At 44.2% G+C, this 19,534-nt stretch overlaps 1 protein-coding gene across 2 annotated transcripts in view; it reads left to right on the top strand.

Moving 5' to 3' along the window:
• si:dkey-91m11.5 (PH_BCR_vertebrate and RhoGAP_Bcr domain-containing protein) overlaps positions 1-19,534 on the top strand; it is a 632,155-nt gene that overhangs the window by 577,777 nt on the left and 34,844 nt on the right. For both annotated transcript variants that reach the window (XM_068055461.1, XM_068055460.1), the window contains one exon: positions 2,017-2,156. In XM_068055461.1, the coding sequence (XP_067911562.1) occupies positions 2,017-2,156 (140 nt within the window). The remainder of the gene's footprint in view (positions 1-2,016; positions 2,157-19,534) is intronic.

Below are 19,534 nucleotides of genomic sequence, written 5' to 3'. Positions count from 1 at the left end.
CATCCAAGGCCCCAAACACTCCTTGCAGGTGAAATAGTGACTTACTTGTACTTCTTTCAATTTGGTATACTGTATTTGCTGCTCACAATGCGGTTGCCTCTACATTTGGGAGACCAAATGCAGATTGGAACACCTCTGCTCAGTCCGCAAGCATGACCCCAAGCTTCCGGTTGCTTAGCATTTTAATTCACCACCCTGCTCTCATGCCATTTCTGTCCTTGGTCTGCTGCAGTATTTCAGTGAACCTTAATGTAAGCTTGAGGAACAGCACCTCTTCTTCCAATTAAGCACTCTACAGCCTTCTGGACTCAACATTGAGTTCAGCTATTTCAGAGCATGGCTGCCATTTTTTTGCAATTTTAAAAATTTTATTTTTGAACCATGTGCCAGTCTTAAACTTGTTTTTCATGTTTTTGCTTTTGGACGGAGCTGTTCATTATTCTACCATGAACACTCTCTCTGGACCAATACTTTTTTTTTACTACAACTATTAGCACTCCCTTTGCCATTTGCTCCATGACCTCTTTGTCATTTAATCTCTCCTGCCCTCCGCCCTATCACAGACCATCCTTTTTGTTCTTCCCACCTCCCCAACCGCCCCTTTCATTTGCTGAAAACCTATTCCATTTCTAACTTTTGCCGGTTCTGATGAAAGGTCACAGACCTGAAATGTTAACTTTGTTTCTCTCTCCGCAGATACTGCCAGACCTGCTGAGTAATTCCAGCACTTTCTGTTTTTATTTCAGGTTTCCAGCATCCACAGTATTTTTCTTTTATTGTATGCCATTGTCCCTAAGCTTGTATGAATATCTGGCACCAGTCTCACTTTTGAATGATTAGTGGCCAATTTCAAAAACAGAGTCCCAAGTGAAAATTCGGTGTGGGTGGCTGAGGCTGAGAGAGTACTGTTTCACGCAGATGGCCAAGTGCATAACAAATCAGTCAGCATCTGAAAGAGCAAAATATGGAGAAGTTACAGAGGCATGCGGGGTCCTTGGCTTTGTAAACAGAGGCATGAAGTACAAAAGCAAAACGATATACTAAACCTTTATAAATGACTGGCTGGGCCTCAGCTGGAGTATTGTGTCCACTCTGGGCAATACACTTGAGGAAGGACCTTAAGACCTTGAAGATGGTGCAGAAGAGATTTACCAGAATGGTGTGAAGGATGAGGGACTTAAGTTATGTTAAGAGACTGGAGAAGCTGTTTTCCTTAGAGCAGAGTAGATTCTGGGGAGATTCAATACAAGTGTTCAAAGTTATGAAGTATTTTGATTGGATAAACGGGGAGAAACTGTTTCCAGTGGCAGAAGGGTTGGTAACCAGATGACACAGATTTAAGGTAATTAGCAGAAGAACTAGGCGGGAGATGAGATGAGAATTTTTTTTCCTCAGCAAGTTGTTATGACCTGGAATGTACTACCTAAGAGTGGTGCAAGCAGATTTAATAGTAACTGCCAAAAGGGAATGGGATATATACTTGAAAAGCAAAACATTTGTAGGGCTATCCGGACTAAAAACATAAGAACATCAGAAGTGGAACTAGAAAAGACAGTGCACTCCTCCCGCTTTGATCATAACAATAGCACCTTTCATGTTCCAGGGTGTCCCAAAGCATTTCACAGAGCAGAAGTACTTTTAAAGTGTAGTTATTGTTGTAATGGAGGGAATATTTTCACACAGCAAGGGCCCACAAACAGCAGTGTGATGAATGATCAGATAATTTGTTTTTGGTGATATTGATTGAGGTATAAATGTTGTCCAGTACATCAGTAACACAAGACTCAATAAATAATCTAACATTCCTTTAGCCACCCAGAAACTTTGAGGAGCAGTGTGTGATGCAGAAAGCATAAGAGAGGGAGGAACTTATAAAAATATATATTTTTAGGTGTTTCTCTCAATATTACATAAATACAGCACTTGTATTGGATAAAAGCTGTCATCTATGTATTACAAAACAAAAACCTGTGAACATTGTTGTCCAGCTTTAAACAATTTTTTCTCCTTTACCAGACGGGAAAGGTCGAAGGTGCCTTACATAGTGCGGCAATGTGTTGAAGAGATTGAAAGGCGCGGAATGGAGGAGATTGGGATCTATCGAGTGTCGGGAGTTGCAACAGACATTCAGGCCCTCAAAGCTGCTTTTGATGCCAGTAAGTATTGAGGTTTTGGTGTTTCACATAATGCATAGCCCTTACTGTCAGTTAGATCTTAGAATTAGAATCAGAATAGGCTTAGAATTAGATCAGAAATTCCTTTTCCTGATTTCATCCTGCTACATGGAACAGTATGGGTTGGGTTCTATATGCCCGCTGCCAAAATAGGCAGCGAGCGAAAAAAATGGTGGCCCGTACACACAGGGCGCATCACAGCGGCTCAGTAGCTTGGCTGGGGCAGTGACCCCCTGATGACATGAAGGGGGCAGGCGAGCGTAGCAACAGCGTCCGGTTCCATTTTTAAAGGGCTTCCAGCCCTAAATGACCATTTAAATTTTTAAAGACACAGTGAACGTAAAAGTAATAAAAATGAATGAAAATATCTTTCCACGACCTCTCTTACCACCATCCTTCCTGCCCATACCCCTCCCCAAGAATACCTACCATGAATATACGACCTTCCCCCACCCCCCCCCAAACCTATCTGAAGACTTTGACCCCGCTCCCTCCCTCCTGCACTGAGAAAAGTACCTCCTTCCGCCTTGCCACAGGAGTTGCGCCTCGTTTTCCCGAACGGGCAGTGCGGCCACCAGAATGAAGATTGGTGCGGCAAATCAGGCGGCGACTGGACCTTCATTAATTCCGGTAGGTTAATTTATTTACATATGGAAATCGTCGAGCGGCGGGGGGTGCTGCCGTGAGGCCTCTCTGCCTCCGTTGAGATCGGGCCAGTCCCTGACCGGGTCAGTGGTGCGCCTCATCCATAGCGATCTTCATGCCCCTGCCACTGTTCTCGGCATCGGGGACCCTTTAAAATCCAGCCCTAAGTACCTGCATGTTATTCCTGCACATGGTCTCAGCTTCTTGAAGTTCAAGTATTTTAATATTGTGCCACACAGTCTACATCTTGATGTGTTTTAACTTTAGGAGATTATTTTTGACCTATTAAACAGTTCTGTAAATATGAATGGGACATTTAGCATCTGGGAATACATTTTTGTAATTGCTTCTTAGTTTTGTTACTCTGGCCAATATATTTTGTTGTGATCAACAACTTATGTTTATGAGAACTTACGAAATAGGAGCAGGAGCAGACCATGTGGCCCTCGAACCTGCTCTGCCATTCACTACGATCATGGCTAATCTTCTGCCTCAACATGGGCGGTGCAGTGGCTAGCACCGCAGCCTCACAGTTCCAGGGACCCGGGTTCAATTCTGGGTACTGCCTGTGCGGAGTTTGCAAGTTCTCCCTGTGTCTGTGTGGGTTTTCGCCGGGTGCTCCGGTTTCCTCCCACATCCAAAGACTTGCAGGTGATAGGTAAATTGGCCGTTGTAAATTGCCCCTGGTGTAGGGAGGTGATAGGGAATATGGGATTACTGTAGGGTTAGTATAAATGGGTGGTTGTTGGTTGGCACAGACTCGGTGGGCCGAAGGGCCTGTTTCAGTGCTGTATCTCTAAAATAAAAAGAATTTAAAAAATTCCACTTTCTTGCCCATTCCCCTACCCTTGATTCCCTGTGAGACCAAAAATCTGTCTGTTTTGGCCTTAAATATTCTCAACAATGGGGTATCCACAACCCTCTGGAGTAGAGAATTCCAAAGATTCACAGTCCTGATCTTAGAAGAAGTTTCTGTTCATCCTCATCCTTACTATTATCTTGAGGCTGAGCTCCCATGTCCTAGATTCTCCAACCAGGGGAAACAACCTCTCAGTGTCTACCCTGTCAAGCCCTGTAAGAATTTTGTATGTTTCAATGAGATCACCTCTTATTTTTCTAAACTCCAGAGAGTGTAGGCCCAATTTACTCAGCCTCTCACCACAGGACAGTCCTCTTATCCCAGGAATCAATCTAGTGAGTCTTCTCTGTACTGCCTCCAATGCAAGTATATTCTTCCTTACATATGGAGACCAGAACTGCATACAATACTCAAGGTGTGGTCTCACACTATACAATTGTAGCAAGCCTTCCTTGCAATAAAGGCCCACATGCCATTTGCCTTTCAGATTGCTTGCTGTACCTGCATGATCTTATATATGACCTTTAACATAACAAAACATGTCAAGATACTTCACAGTTGGTTAACTCTCTCAAGGATGGGTGGAATGGCTGCAGGCGATGACTGGAAGTAGCATAGAAGGCATAGCTTTTAAGGAGGTTTCTGAAATAAGGAGGGATGTGGAGTAATTGGTTTGGATATGGGAATGAGGATGTGGTGGGATATTAAAGGTATGAGTTCAGCAAAAATTGGTAGGGACAGAGATGTGTGATATTTCAGAGTTAGAAGTTGCTAGACTTACTGACTCACTGGCTGTCGGATTAAAAGATCACCTTTGCGTTAAATAATATACTGAGATTATACATTATATATTGTCAGGTTGAGCTTAAGCAGGGAACCAGTGAGGGCAATGGGATCAGAGTCTGCAGCATAGAATTTCTGGCAAGGCCTGAGCAGGTTGGATTTGGTCTTGCCATTGTTGGGCTGCACAAAGTTCTAGCTGATCCACAATTTGATATTCGATAAACTGTCGAAAAGCACAGAAACTATCATGGAACCAAAGGAGAAGTAATGCTGGATATCTGAATGCTGACCCCATGCTTACAGAAAATGTTGCTAAGGGAGAGCACATAAATGAGGAATAAAATAGGGCAAAAATGGAACATTGGATCACACCAAAGGTGATCAGGTATTGGAGAAGAAGCCACTACAGGAATAAAAACAAGAAATGCTGGAAATACGCAGCAGGTCTGGCAGCATCTGTGGAGAGAGAAGCAGAGTTAACGTTTCAGGTCAGTGACCCTTCATCAGAACTGCCACTACAGGAGATGTGCTAGCTACTTTGGGCTAGTTAGGAATAGAAACTTGTTTAGGTAGTGCCATGAAGGAGTGGAGGGAATTTGTTTAGGTGACAGTCTCAAAGGCAGCAGAGAATTTGAGGAGGATAAAGAAGGATAATGCATTGCAGTCAGTCATATAGAATGTTATTGGTAATTTTTAACTGGAGCAGTCTCACTGCTGTGGCAGAAAGGAAAGCAAACCGAAGGGTTTTGAATCGTTACAGCACAGAAGAAGGTCATTCGGCCCAACGTGTCCACGCTGGCCCTCGAAAGGAGCAATTCACATACTGCCACTCCCCGACCCCCTCCCCACATTTCTGCATATTCCTCCTTTTCCAATATTTAGAATATTTAGAAAATGTAGAAAAATTTACAGCACAGAAGAGGCCACTCTTCCCATCTTGTCTGTGCCAACTGAACATTGAACCACCCAAGCCTAATCCCATTTTCCAGCACTTGATCCGTATCCCTGGAGATTACAGGACTTCAGGTGCATATCCAGACACCTTTTAAATGAGTTGAAGGTTTCTGCCTCTACCACCTTTCAGGTAGTGAGATTCAGACTCCTACCACCCTCTGGATGAAAATACTTTTCCTCATCTCCCCTCTAATCCTTCTACGAATCACTTTAAATCTATGCCCACTAGTCACTGACCCCTCTGCTAAGGGAAGTGGGTCCTTCACATCCACTGCATCCAGGCCCCTCATTACCTTGTACACCTTAATCAAATCTCCCCTCAGCCTCCTGTTCTGAGGAAAACGGCCCCAGCCTATCCAATCGTTCTGCATAGCTGCAATTTTCCAGCCCTGGCAACATCCTCGTAAACTCTGTAACCTCTCGAGTGCAATTACATCCTTTCTGTAATGAGGTTTACAGAACTGCACCCAGTGCTCAAGTTGTGGCCTAACTAGCGTTAGTATAGTTCCAGCATAACCACCCTGCTCTTCTATGCCTAGGTTAATAAAGGAAAGTATTCCATATGCCTTCTTAACCACCCTATCAACCTGTCCTGCTACATTCAGGGATCTGTGGACATGCAATCCAAGGTCCTTTATTTCCTCTGCACCTCTGTGTCCTCCCATTTATTGTGTATTCCTTTGCCTTGTTTGACCTCCCCAAATGCATCACCGCACACTTCTCCGAGTTGAATTCCATTTGCCAATTTCTGCCCACCTGACCAGTCCATTGATATCTTCCTCCAGTCTACAGCTTCCCTCCTCACTGTCAACCGCACGGCTAATTTTTGTGTCATCTAAAACTTCTTCATGCCTTCTATGTTTAAGTCCAAATCGTTAATATATACCACAAAAAGCAGGGGACCTAGTACTGAGCCCTGCGGAACCCCACTGGAAACAGCCTTCCAATCGCAAAAACACCCGTCAACCATTACCCTTTGTTTCCTGCCACTGAGCCAGTTTTGTATCCAGCTTGCTTCATTCCCCTGGATCCCATGGGCTTTTATTTTTTTTAACCAGTCTGCCATGTTGGACCTTGTTAAAATCCATGTAGACCACATCAACTGCACCACCCTCATCAATCTTTCTTGTTATCTCCTCAAAAAATTCAATCAAGTTGGTCAGAACGATCCCATAGCAAATCCTTTATTACTCCGTGCCTTTCTAAATGACAGTTAATCCTGTCTCTGAGAATTGATTCCAATAATTTGCCCACTACTGAGGTTAGACTGACTGGCCTGTAGTTATTCGGTCTGTCCCTCATTCCCTTTTTAAACAAAGGTACAATGTTAGCAGACTTCCAATCCTCCGGCACCACACCTGTATCCAGTGAGGATTGGAAAATTATGAAAATTGAAAAGGGAGAGAGGGGCAGAAACCTGTCACATTTAGGAAGAGGGGATTGATGGTCGAATGGTAGTTGGAAAAAATGGAGGCCTCAAGGATAGCTTTTAAGGAGCAAGCAGTTTCGCAGAGATTGCAGCAGTTTTGAAGAGATAGGAACAGTGCCTAAGGAGTGGGATGTTGACCAGCATTGGGCCAAGGATAGGAAGTAGAGTGGTTGGGAATTGAGTTGGGAGGGCTCAAAGAAGCAAGAGGTGAATCTCACAGCAGAGATGAGTCTGGTGAGTGCTTTGTGGGTATAAGTGAGAAGTTGAGTAGTGTTGTGAGGTTGAAGCTAGGCGTGATCACAGAGAACATAATCTGATGCAACTGTGTGAATACAAATTTGGAAACAAATCCAGGTGCTAATTGCAACTGGTGTTCGATGTATGGTTGAAGATGACCCTCACAACATTTAAGAAATATTTAGATGAGCATTTGAAATGCCATAGCATACAAGGCTACGGGCCAAGTGCTGGAAAATGGGATTAGAATAGTTAGGTGCTTGATAGCCGGCGCAGACACGGTAGGCCGAAGGGCCTGTTTCTGTGCTGTATAACTCTATGACAGGGAGGGAGGTTGAAGAAGGTAGTTCCTCAAGATGGCCTAGGATTAATAAGATAATAGAAAGGAACAGGTGATATTTTTTAAGATAGCGGAGCCTGATCTGGTGTTCAGTAATCAAGTTGGTTTTGCCACGGAGCCTGAAGCTGTTGAATTTGTGGATAAGAAGATGGGTGTTACTGGGGGAATGGCGAGGATGGGACATTATGACTGATTTGTTGAAACATCATCAAAAACAGAAGCCAAGGGAATGCTGTGTCAGTTGATAAGGCAATGCCAAACCCATTACCGTGTCATGTGTAGGGCCAGAGTTGGCAGCTGGGGTCTTTATTTTCTCTAGGAACGAAAGATGTTGGTGAGAATGAAGAACGACAGAAGATGTGCATAGCTAGGTAAACAAGGAAGCAAGCAGTGGTAATGAGGCTTCATGTCATTGTGGGGTTGTGGTTATGGGTGGAAGAGTTTGGGCAGGACTTTGGGTTTTGGGGTGGGATCCTGACGTCAAGGTCAAATGGGAATCCCAACTCCTCATTGTGTGGGGAAGCAGTCACCTAGTAGTGATTTCTCCCGAATTGGCCAATTAGTGGCCAGAGGGCATACTTACCACTCAATTAAGGATGCATGCGGGCTCTCAAAGCTAGCGGACCAATAGGAGGCCCTCCAGCTCTATGACCAGCATTATCCCCATATCTCTTGATATCTTTAATATCTAGAAATCTATTGATTTCTGTCTTGAATATACTCAATGACTGAGCCTCCACAGCCCTCTGGGGTAGAGAATTCCAAAGATTCACCTCCCTCTGAGTGAGGAAATTCCTCCTCATCTTAGTCATAAATGGCCTACGTCTTACTCTGAGACTGTGTTCCCTGGTTCTACACCCCTCAGCCAGGAGAAACACCCTTCCTGCATCAACCCTGTCGAGCCCTATAAGATTTTTGCATGCTTCAATGAGAACACCTCTCATTCTTCTAAACTCTAGAGAATACAGGCCCCTTGTCCTCAATCTCCCTTCATAGGACAATCCTGCCATCCCAGGAATCAGTCTGGTGAACCATCGTTGCACTCGCTCTATAGCAAGTACATCCTTCCTTCGGTAAGGAGACCAAAACTGTACACAGTACTCCACATGCAGCCTCACCACGGCTCTGTACAATTGCAGCAAGACTTCTTTACTCCTGTACTCAAATCCTCTTGCAATAAAGGCCAACATACCATTTGCCTTCATAATTGCTTGCTGCACCTGCATGGTGTAGGACGTGAGAGTCCCTTGCGGAGTCTTACTTAGGTTCGGAACTGTATTCTGGACGTAACAGGAATGAATGATGTAATACCAAATAATGTGTTAAAACAACAATTTTTATTCAATAATTATTAAAGATGAAAAAGAAACACTTTGTATAGAAGGACAACTTTCTTACAGCACAAATGCTATAACCACAAATTAGTCTGTTCGTTTCCCCTTGGTACATACATCACCAAGTCTCTGACTAACCTTGCACACGGGTGGACTCTCTGGTCAGTCACTCCGACGTCCCTTCTTCCATAGCCTTCAGTGGTTGACGAGTCCACTTCGCCTGCAGACCCGAATGTTGGATGCTACGCTCCCTTTAAGCCCAATTTCTGGCTCCATTCCAGCCTTGATGTAGATGTAGAGATACAGCACTGAAACAGGCCCTTCAGCCCACCGAGTCTGTGCCGACCATCAACCACCCATTTATACTAATCCTACATTAATCCCATTACCCTCTCACATCCCCACCTTCCCTCAATTCCCCTACCACCTATCTATACTAGGGGCAATTTATAATTGCCACTTTACCTATCAACCTGCAAGTTGTTGGTTGTGGGAGGAAACCGGAGCACCCGGCGAAAACCCACGCGGTCACAGGGAGAGCTTGCAAACTCCGCACAGGCAGTACCCAGAATCGTACCCAGGTCGCTGGAGCTGTGAGACTGCGGTGCTAACCACTGCGCCATGAGGCCTTCATCCAGATTTTCTCAAAACAAGAGTCTGACAACCATGAGTTCTTATCAACTTCTCACAGACACTACGAGGCCGCTCAGGCCGTTTACACATCCTTTCATGGTGTCTCTCATCTGCCATCAATTAAACTCCATCTCCTGACTCCATAGTGGACCGCCCCATGTGCAAGGCTATCCATTGTCCTGGCTTGTAGTTCAAGGGTCATTAAATACTGTAAGAACTGAGTCCTGTTTAAACAATAGGAAACAACCTTTATTTCTTAAGAATCTAGTAAGAAGAGTAAAACAGTAGTTCAGACAAAACAACAGCTCTGAACATGGACTACTTTGACCAGCATGAAAGCAAAACAAAGGAGTTCTTGGGACAAACAAGTTTACAGTTAATAATATTACTACTGATTACATAATTGATTAATTACTTGACTTAATCAGAGCACAATCACACTTTGATTTAAATCAATGTCCACATAGTAACCTTTAAAAATTCAATACACGTTCTTTTTAAAAATCAAGAGCAAAGCAGAAGTACAATGCAAAAATATAAAAGTGCAAAAAGTAATGGCATCAGGTCTACAGCCTCCCTCTTTAAGATACAAATTACAGCAGTATTTTATAATCAAGATAGCTACTTTTTGTAATTTATCCATTTGGAATGATCTATTTTATATCCCATTGGGGATTCAAAGCTTGTAAAGATTTGAGTTCAGTTACTTGTGAGGGCAATTGTTGATACAATTTACTTACGCGTCATTGTAAACAGCAATTAACTAACTGAGACAGAATTATCAGTAATTGAACACATGCAATATAATCCGAATCCATGGTTGAACATTGACATTGATGCTCCAATTCCAGAAATCCTCCCACCACGTGGTAGTCTTGATATCATCAGTCTTTTTTATTAATATACTTATTATGTTACTGCAAGCGGAAATACACTTTTTGGGATTTAGTAATGCTCTCTCTTAATTCTCTCTGTTGTTAGGGCATCTGTGGACATGATAACTGAATCTTTCCACATACTCCCGTAATTGTCCCTTCATTCTATCATTTACATTAATTTCTGTGATATTATGATAGTAAATACTTATCAATTCTTGGTCACCAATTCTGACAGGTGTTTCTGGGATAAAACAAATGGTCACTTCGGGAACAGAGCATGTTTTTTTTGTATTCGTAATTATATTCCTTTTCTATGGTGGTAACACAGTATTCCCCTTCTCCTACATATGCAGTTTTCGTCAGCTTTAGGTCAGCTCTAACAGCCTCCATTGCGCAGTCCACTCGTGTTTGATTAAACCCACATGTTGCTTTGGGATGATCCCTTATCTCATACGGACACACAATCACTTCTCCCCGTGTATTACACCCTTCCAGCCGGATTCCTAATACATAATCTCCCAGATGTACTGCATATGGATAGGTAGTGTGATGTATATGACTGCCATCCTGAATCAATCCTATGTTTTCCACCTGATATAGTCACAAGGTTTAGTCTCACCCGTCACTACTGGAAGATGCAGAATTAAGCCAATGATGGTCCAGTTAGAAATTTCACATTTAACCTGGACTGAGTAAGGCTGAACCAATCCCCTCAATTGGCAGGCTGTGATGCTATTTTTATACTTGACAAGAAAGTTAAATGATCACTAGTAATCTATGAAGGGACTTCGCCCTCTTGCACCTGTCTCATGTTCTCTCGGGTTTGTTCCAGCCAGGACCTGTACATTACACACGCATCATTTTGAGCCGCTTTTACCAAGGCATTATGGTCTTCCCTAATTAACTCGCATGAGAAAAATCTTTTTCACCCAGAGGGTGGTGGGTGTCTGGAATTCACTGCCCGGATCGGTGGTGGAGGCAGAAACCCTCAACTCTTTTAAAAGGTACCTGGACATACACCTGAAGTGCTGGAATCTGCAAGGCTAGGACCAGGTGCTGGAAGGTGGGATTATATTACATAGAAACATAGAAAATAGGAGTAGGCCATTCGGCCCTTCAGGCTTTCTCCGCCATTCAACAAAGATCATGGCTGTTCGTCTAATTCAGTACCCTGTTCCCGTTTTTTCCCCATATCCCTTGGGCATTATGATGGACAGCTAGTTTTTTCAGCCGGCACAGACATTAGTTGTCATTACCTGATCCCATAATTGCGTGTCCCAATTGGTGTTCCCTTCCCACACAATATTCTTGAGTTGTATTTTAAGATTTTTAGTTGCATCATTCAATGTGGCTAGATCTATAGTATTTACCACTGAAGCTCCGTTATTAAATCCTGTCGCCAAATCCTTTATCAACCCCCTCTTACTTCTGGATGCAATTGTGTTCAGAACTTAAATTTGCTCCTAGTGATCCTGTCCTCCATCTAATTTTATGCCCAACTCAACGGCTTGGCGTAACAAATTTTTATACAGTGTTCGTGTTTTTGCCAATGACCAACTTCGTAATGTCATTCCTGTCAAATTCAGGACATTGGGACTAACACCAAACCACTTCTTGGTCCTTCCCTATGTGTCAGACAATTTGGAATGTATGTTATAGTTTTTTAAAACACTGTGGGGCTTCCCACTGTAACATAATCTATGGGTCCCCTTATTTATAACTACCATCACCATCAGGACCACATGGGACGAGTTTAGTCCATAAAATAGGAGTCTCCTTGCCTTGGTTTGATCTCCATCTAGAGATATGGGGTCTAATATACACTTTATCTCGGGGGCACCCTTTTTGCTGACCGTGGGACATCATCACCCCCCCTAAGAAACATATAGTTTCTGAATGGAATTTACCCTGCCACTTGGACCAACATAACTGGATATAATTATCAGGTGGGCTTGTCATCATTATTCCTGGGTTGTCTTCTGGGCTATAACCTCCTACCATTTTCTATTCGCTACCCTCCTCAACTTCTCTTAAAGCAACAAACGTGGAATGTCTAAGGGGCAGAGTAGTATCATACTCCGACATAAGTACCTTCCATTGAAACTCACAGATTTCCTTAACTCACAGATTTTCCTTCCTTAACTCGCCATACCTGTTGGGTTCCTTGAAGAGAGCAATTGCCTGAACAGTCCTCTTTAATCTCTCCATGGTATTCCCACATGTGTACCCTCCCCGGCTCCCCAGAAACTACCTGGGGTTCGGTAAAAGCAAAATCATGGTCCAACCTTAGCGACCAATCAAAGAAGTCGCCTTTCCGATCTGGATTACTGAAATAAACTGCTGTCACCTCTTCCAGAGCGTGGATGGCTATTGATAGGTAACTGATCGTTAATGTTTGGGCCCAATCCTCAATTGGTTATCAATCTGGATTTTCTGAAACACAAAACAAAAATACATCGAGCTCTATGGGCGAAAACTTTTTTTTCTTTCGGACAATGGCTAATAGTTAAGGGTTAACAACATTGCTTCTCTCCCCTATGGCCTTTATTAACTCTATCCCTTCTACCCGGGAATGAATCACCTGAGCCCTCTCCCATCAAGTCCTGTCTTTGTAATGTATACCTTTGCCAGTGCTTCGCCTCCCTGGACAGGTTCCCAGCTTGAACTTCTCCTCTGGCATCCCCTTCGAGGTGGTTCTTCTGGATCCCATACACTTGGTCTATGGGCCTGATGCTGGCTGCCTTCCCTTTCGTCAAATGTTCTGCTTCAAATAGTTTCATTTGATTAATATGAAACCACTTAACCTGCTTAGGAAGTTGGACTGCATACACCATTGAGCTGGCTTTATCCACAATGCTATATGGTCCTTTGTATAGCAGTTCAACCAGACCAGCCTTCACATAATTTCACACCATAACCTTCTGACCGATTTTCCACTCTTGTGGTTTGGCCGGTTCTAGGAACAGTTTATTAGCATGATGTGCCCTCCTTATTTGTCCTGCGGCCTCATAGTGGAGGTTTGCAAGGTTTGTAGGAGATTTGACATGATCTGTTCCTTAGTAACCTCTTTGATCTGTCTCTCAGTTAGAGTGGGCACCCACAGGTGTACAGGGGTTCTCATAGGGCTTCCTGTGACCAACTCATGGGGAGAATATCAGATTCCCTTAGACCTTCTTGCCCTGATATTCATAAGTATCAGTGATAGAATTTCATTCTGTTTCCCCCCTCGGGGCATTAACTCTTTCCTCAGTGCTGTTTTGATTGTGTGATTCATGGACTTGGAACTATATCACCGTTCCTTCACAGTCGCTGGGTCAAAATCCTGGAACTCCCTTCCTCACAGCACTGTGGGTGTACCTACCCCATATTGACTGCAGGGGTTCAAGAAGGCAGCTCACCACCACCTTCTCAAGAGCAATTAGGGATGAGCAATAAATGCTGGCCTGGCCAGCGACACCCACATCCCATGAATGAATAAAAAAAAATTCATATGGTCCACTAGAGGGTGGCACAGTGGCGCAGTGGTTAGCACTGCAGGTGGTTCAGGGACCCGGGTTCGATTCTGGGTACTGCCTGTGTGGAGTTTGCAAGTTCTCCCTGTGTCTGCGTGGGTTTTCTCCGGGTGCTCCGGTTTCCTCCCACAAGCCAAAAGAGTTGCAGGTTGGTAGGTAAATTGGCCATTATAAATTGTCACTAGTATAGGTAGGTGGTAGGGAAATATAGGGACAGGTGGGGATGTTTGGTAGGAATATGGGATTAGTGTAGGATTAGTATAAATGGGTGGTTGATGGTCGGCACAGACTCGGTGGGCCGAAGGGCCTGTTTCAGTGCTGTATCTCTAATCTAATCTAATCTATTGCAGATGGTGGTGGGTTGTAAGGCACATGCCACTTTCCCTCAATTCCTAGCAGTTGTCGAGTCTGTTGCATTACCTGACCAATAAGCTGACTTCTTTGGTCGAATTCCACAATTTCAGGTAAACCCCACCTTGTAAACACTTCTCGTACCAGTGTCTTAGCTGTCCACATTACTGTTGCGGGCTTACAGAGGAATGCCTCTACCCATTTGGTGATGTTATCCACTAGCACCAGACAATACTTGTTCTCCTTCTTTGTTCGAGGCAAATGTCCTATAAAATCCATTTTGAACGCTTGCCACGGACCCTCAACTCTCCTAGTGTGTAGTACAGGTACCTCATCTTTTGTGTGTCAGGATTATGAGCAGCACAGATCAAACATCGCTGACACATATGCTCCACATCCCTTCTCATCCCAGGCCACCATCCAACATGTTATAACCTTTCCCAAGTGATTTCCAGTTCCGGGTGAACCGCTTCTGGACCTCCGTGGACCAATTCCATCATTTCCCGGTGATATGCCTTTGGTACTATCCATCTATCACTTTTGAGTATCATCTCCTGTTCTATGTTGATTTCGGGGCCTCTCAATGATCCTTCTATGGGTTCCCCTTTATTCAGAGCCTCAGTGGCTACCTTCAATACTGGATCTTGATTCTGGGCTTTAGTTGGATCAAGGGGCAATGGTATTCCCTCAGTCCCACATCCAGTAATGCATTGTGCCCTTCCCCCGGCAAAGGGATCCCATGGTAGCCTTGTTTTAGCCCCTTGTCAGCTCGTTGGCTTTACTATTCTCTTCCCATCTGGGTTCTGATTTAGAATGGGCTTTTTCTTCATGAATGTAATACCACCCTGGCCTATGTAGGATCACCTGCAAAATAGCCTGTAACAGGGGTCTGACAGTCAGTGGCTTACTGTCTGCTGAGATGTATCCCCATCTTTCCCATATTGCCAGGAACTCGGTCAAAGCATTCCATGTGAACATTGAAGCTGAGCAAATGGTCTAAGATGGTGAAAACTCTGCTGGATTCAGAACCACAATAGGCTACAGCTGCTAACTGTGCCTGCTGAACACTCAAGTGGTTAGGAAGTTGTAGATCTAACCACATCAGATTTTCTGAGTGGTAAATCCCACAACCTGTTTGCCGTTCATCTGTCACTATCAAACTTGATCCATCTATATAGATGTCTCACCCATTTGGGTGTATTTCTGCTTTAAAGCTTTTCCTTATGTCCCAGATACCTTCAGCTGAACATTTGTGTGGTTCTCCTTTGTCATAGAGTGATACAGAACCGAAACAGGCCCTTCGGCCCAACAAGTCCGTGCCAACCATCAACCACCCATTTATACTAATCCTACATTAATCCCATTTCCCCCTCACATCCCCACCTTCCCTCAATTCTCATACCACCTACACTAGGGGCAATTTACAATGGCCAATTTACCTATCAACCCGCAAGTCTTTGGCATGTGGGAGGAAACCGGAGCACCCGGAGGGAACCCACGTGGTCACAGGGAGAACTTTGCAAACTCCGCACAGGCAGTACCCAGAACCGAACCTGGGTTGCTGGAGCTGTGAGACTGCGGTGCTAACCACTGTGCCACTGTGTATAACAGATTTGCTGCTAATTTAGGATCTTGTAGTGACTACACCTTCAGGATTGTGCCCTGTAAAAGCAGGGCCCATCGAGCAATACTAGATACTGTTCCATCCTTAATTTTTCCTTCTAGTAATAATCTTGTTGGGGTTCACAAGGTTATAGTCTGAATTCCATTGTAGACTGCAAAATGCCTTATAGGCCAGAAGGTGGCGCTCGCATATCAAATATGCCTTCTCTACTTCAGTTGATACTCGGGAAGCATATGCCATTGGTCTATACTTCCCATGAATCTCCTGCGTCAATACTGTGCTAAGGCTGCTATTGCTAGCTGCTGTTTCCAAAGCGAATCCCTTTTTCGAACTGACCATTCCCAATGCCAGTGCCCCCTGAAGGTCCTGTTTCAGTCCTTCATCACATTGGGGTGACCAGTTCCACAGCTCTCCCTTTTGCAACAGTGTTAGCAGTGGAGCTGACTTTCCCCCATAATCTTCAATAAACTCTGTACAATAATCCATCAGTCCAAGGAAAGACCGAAACCTAGTCACTAAGGTGAGGCAGGCAATCTTAGCTACTGTCTCCCTTTTTGGTTGATCGATACTCCTTTCTCCTGTTCTCAGACCCAGTCCCAGAAACTGAACCTCTCGAGTCCCTATCTACGCTTTCTAAGGGTTCATTTTTAGTCCAGCTCTCTCTAGCAACCGTAACAGCTCTGTCAAGAGGACAGCATGCTCCTGCACACTCTTTGTAAACCACATCCACAAATTGAATCAAACACTCAGGTCGGCTGAAAACTTTCAATTCGTTTGCCATACATTGATGAAATACGGACGGACTATTGTGAAAACCCTGTGGAAGGCACGTCCATGTACGCTGTTGACCATTAAAGGTAAAGGCAAATTTGTATTGATCTTCCTGACATATGGGAATCAACCAAAACCCATTTGAAATGTCCAGCACAGAGAACACTGTGGCTGTTGGGGTATGACTGCTACAAAATCTGCCACTGCGGCCACTGTGGGTGCACAGGCAGGAATGTTATTATTTAAAACCCAATAATCCACCGTCAGCCTCCATGACCCATCTGGTTTACGGACTGGTCAAATAGGTGAATTGACATGTGTGGCTATTGGTCTCAATACCCCTCGCCCTACTAAGGAATCAACCATAGTAGTCAGATCTACCTCTGCTTCCTGTGGGAAATGATACTGTCTTGGAGGATGTGACATGGGGTCTCCATCAATTCTAACCTACACCCCTTTAACTTAACTGCAGTCATGCTTGTGGCAGGCAAAAGCTTCCCCATTCTGTGTTGTTATCTCCTGAAAGCTGGGAGAGACTGACTCCAGTAAGTCAGTTAAACCCTATGAGCGTAAACTAGCTATCCGTCCCTTCTGTTTATGTTTTACTTGGGGAATAATGAAGATAGTTTCCTCCCCTCCACAAACAGTGATTGCAAAGATCTACTACAACATAGTGGGCCTTCATCCAATCCAATCCCAATACTCCGACACCTGTGCCTGACCATTTGATTAATATACATGTCCAGTGAGTCTGTAGTGGTCCCACCTCAAACTCCAGAGGAATAGACACTGTTCCCATTGAACCATTCCCGGTAAATCCCTCCAGAACGTACAGTTCCCCCCTTGACCAAGGACTGTTAAACAGAGTCTCTCAATAAATAACAGTATGAGATGCTCCCGTGTCCACTCAGTAATTTCTTCCCCGTTCCCCTACCTTGCCATTCACGCAAGGTCGCCGCAAAGAATCATACTTGAGTGGACACAAGTATTCAGGCCTGGAGCGTTCCTGTCATTGGTGAACAGGAGGCAGTGGAAGTGAGAAGGAAGGTAAGGATTCCCCAGTCACAGCTGCAATCTGTCACTTCTTGGCCTCTAATGCAGCCTCAGCTGCTGCTGCTATCTGTCCTTCTAGGTCCTGACCCCCTATCCTTGATTTTCCCTTTTTCTGAGGGGATTTTGCATTTCCCTTTCTTGCAGCTGTTTACAATCTTTTCAAAAGTGGCCTGGAAGTCCACAATTATATATAACACTTCGGGCCATCATTTCCCTTGCGGGGTCCTTCCTGGTTTCACTGTTTCCCCTCCTTTATCTCCTCCACCTTCCCCTTCTCTTTGTAACTTCTTGCCATTTACTCCTTCAGCCTTTTCTCAAATTGAAGGGTCATTTTCCGGTGATAGGCTGGTACTCCGGGTCAAAATCCTCAAATTCCCCCCCTTATATATGGTAGAGCATGGATAACTAATGTCCAGAGTCAGTGATAAAGGAGCTGTCCCTGTAGGTTGTCTCGATCTTAATTAACTGCTATAATCGTTCAGGCATATTTTTCCCTGTCACTCTCACGCCCTTCCCTTTCTTCCTGGAGCTGACCCAGAGTATGGCCTGCGACCGTGCGCTGCTCTTTTTCTCGAGAGGTTTACCAATTCCTCCTCTTTCCCTATTCAGCTTTGTTTACGGCCAATTTAGTTTTATACTCATCTAAGTTGCTCCTGATGGCTACACCTCACTTCTGTTGCCATTATTTGGCTCCCATTGTTAAGACTGCTTTTACTGTAGAGATACAGCACTGAAACAGGCCCTTCGGCCCACCGAGTCTGTGCCGACCATCAACCACCCCTTTATACTAATCCTACACTAATCCCATATTCCTACCACATCCCCACCTGTCCCTATATTTCCCTACCACCTACCTATACTAGGGGCAATTTATAATGGCCAATTAACCTATCAACCTGCAAGTCTTTTAACAGCCAGGATTAACATGCGGATCCCTCTATCCAGATTTCCGCCTCAAAGAGTGGATCATCTGACTACTCAATGAGTCAAACCCACCCTTCTTTCAGGGGTAACTTATCCCTAAGATGCTCCTCTGTAGTCTCATCCATGTTCTTCTTCGGGCTCCTGGTTGGCTCACTGGAAATCTGTAGGGCCTGAGAGTCCCTTGCGGAGTCTCACTTAGGTTCAGAGCCATACTCTGGACGTAACAGGAATGAGTGACGCATTACCAAATAATGTGTTAAAACAACAATTTTTATTCAATAATTATGAAACTGTTATTAATGATAAAAAAGAAAGACAACTTTATTTAAGAAAAAGGAAAAGAAACTCAGCCTCATCACTAACCTGCACTCCTACCTTCTCCTTTAACTTTGACTTCCTAATTTTCCATGCAACTGAACCCTCCCCCCCACTATTTAGTTTAAAGCCTTATCTACAGCCCTAGTTATGCGATTAGCCAGGACTCTGGTACCAGTATGATTCAGGTGGAGCCCGTTCCGTCGGAACAGCTCCCTCCTTCCCCAGTACTGGTGCCAATGCCCCATGAATTCGAACCCATTTCTCCTACACCAATCTTTGAGCCACGCATTTACCTCTTTAATCTTATTTACCCTGTGCCAATTAGCTCATGGCTCAGGTAGTTAACTTTGTAAACCTCTATCATGTCGCCCCTCCACCTCCGTCGTTCCTCACTCTCAACAGTCCCTATTACCTGACATACCTGTACTGGCTTATCCTCTTCCCTGCGATAAGATTGCTTTAACATATTGATATGACACAGCCGATTCTTTTTCTGACGATCTGGGGTGTCATTCAAATAATTGACCTTACCAACTCTTTTGACCACTTTATACGGACCACTGAAGCATGCTTTTAATGGTTCACCCTGTAAAGGTAATAATACTAATACTTCATCCCTTGGTTGAAAAGTTCGGGTCTTTGCGTTTTTGTCTGCCCATTTTTTCATTGTGGTTTGGGATGCTTTAAGGTGTTCCTGAGCCACATTGCAAACTTT

Source organism: Heterodontus francisci, chromosome 23, assembly GCF_036365525.1.
Source record: "Heterodontus francisci isolate sHetFra1 chromosome 23, sHetFra1.hap1, whole genome shotgun sequence".
NCBI lineage: Eukaryota > Metazoa > Chordata > Chondrichthyes > Heterodontiformes > Heterodontidae > Heterodontus > Heterodontus francisci.
Note: the sequence above shows the minus strand (reverse complement) of the source record. Positions and strands in the feature narration are given on the sequence as shown.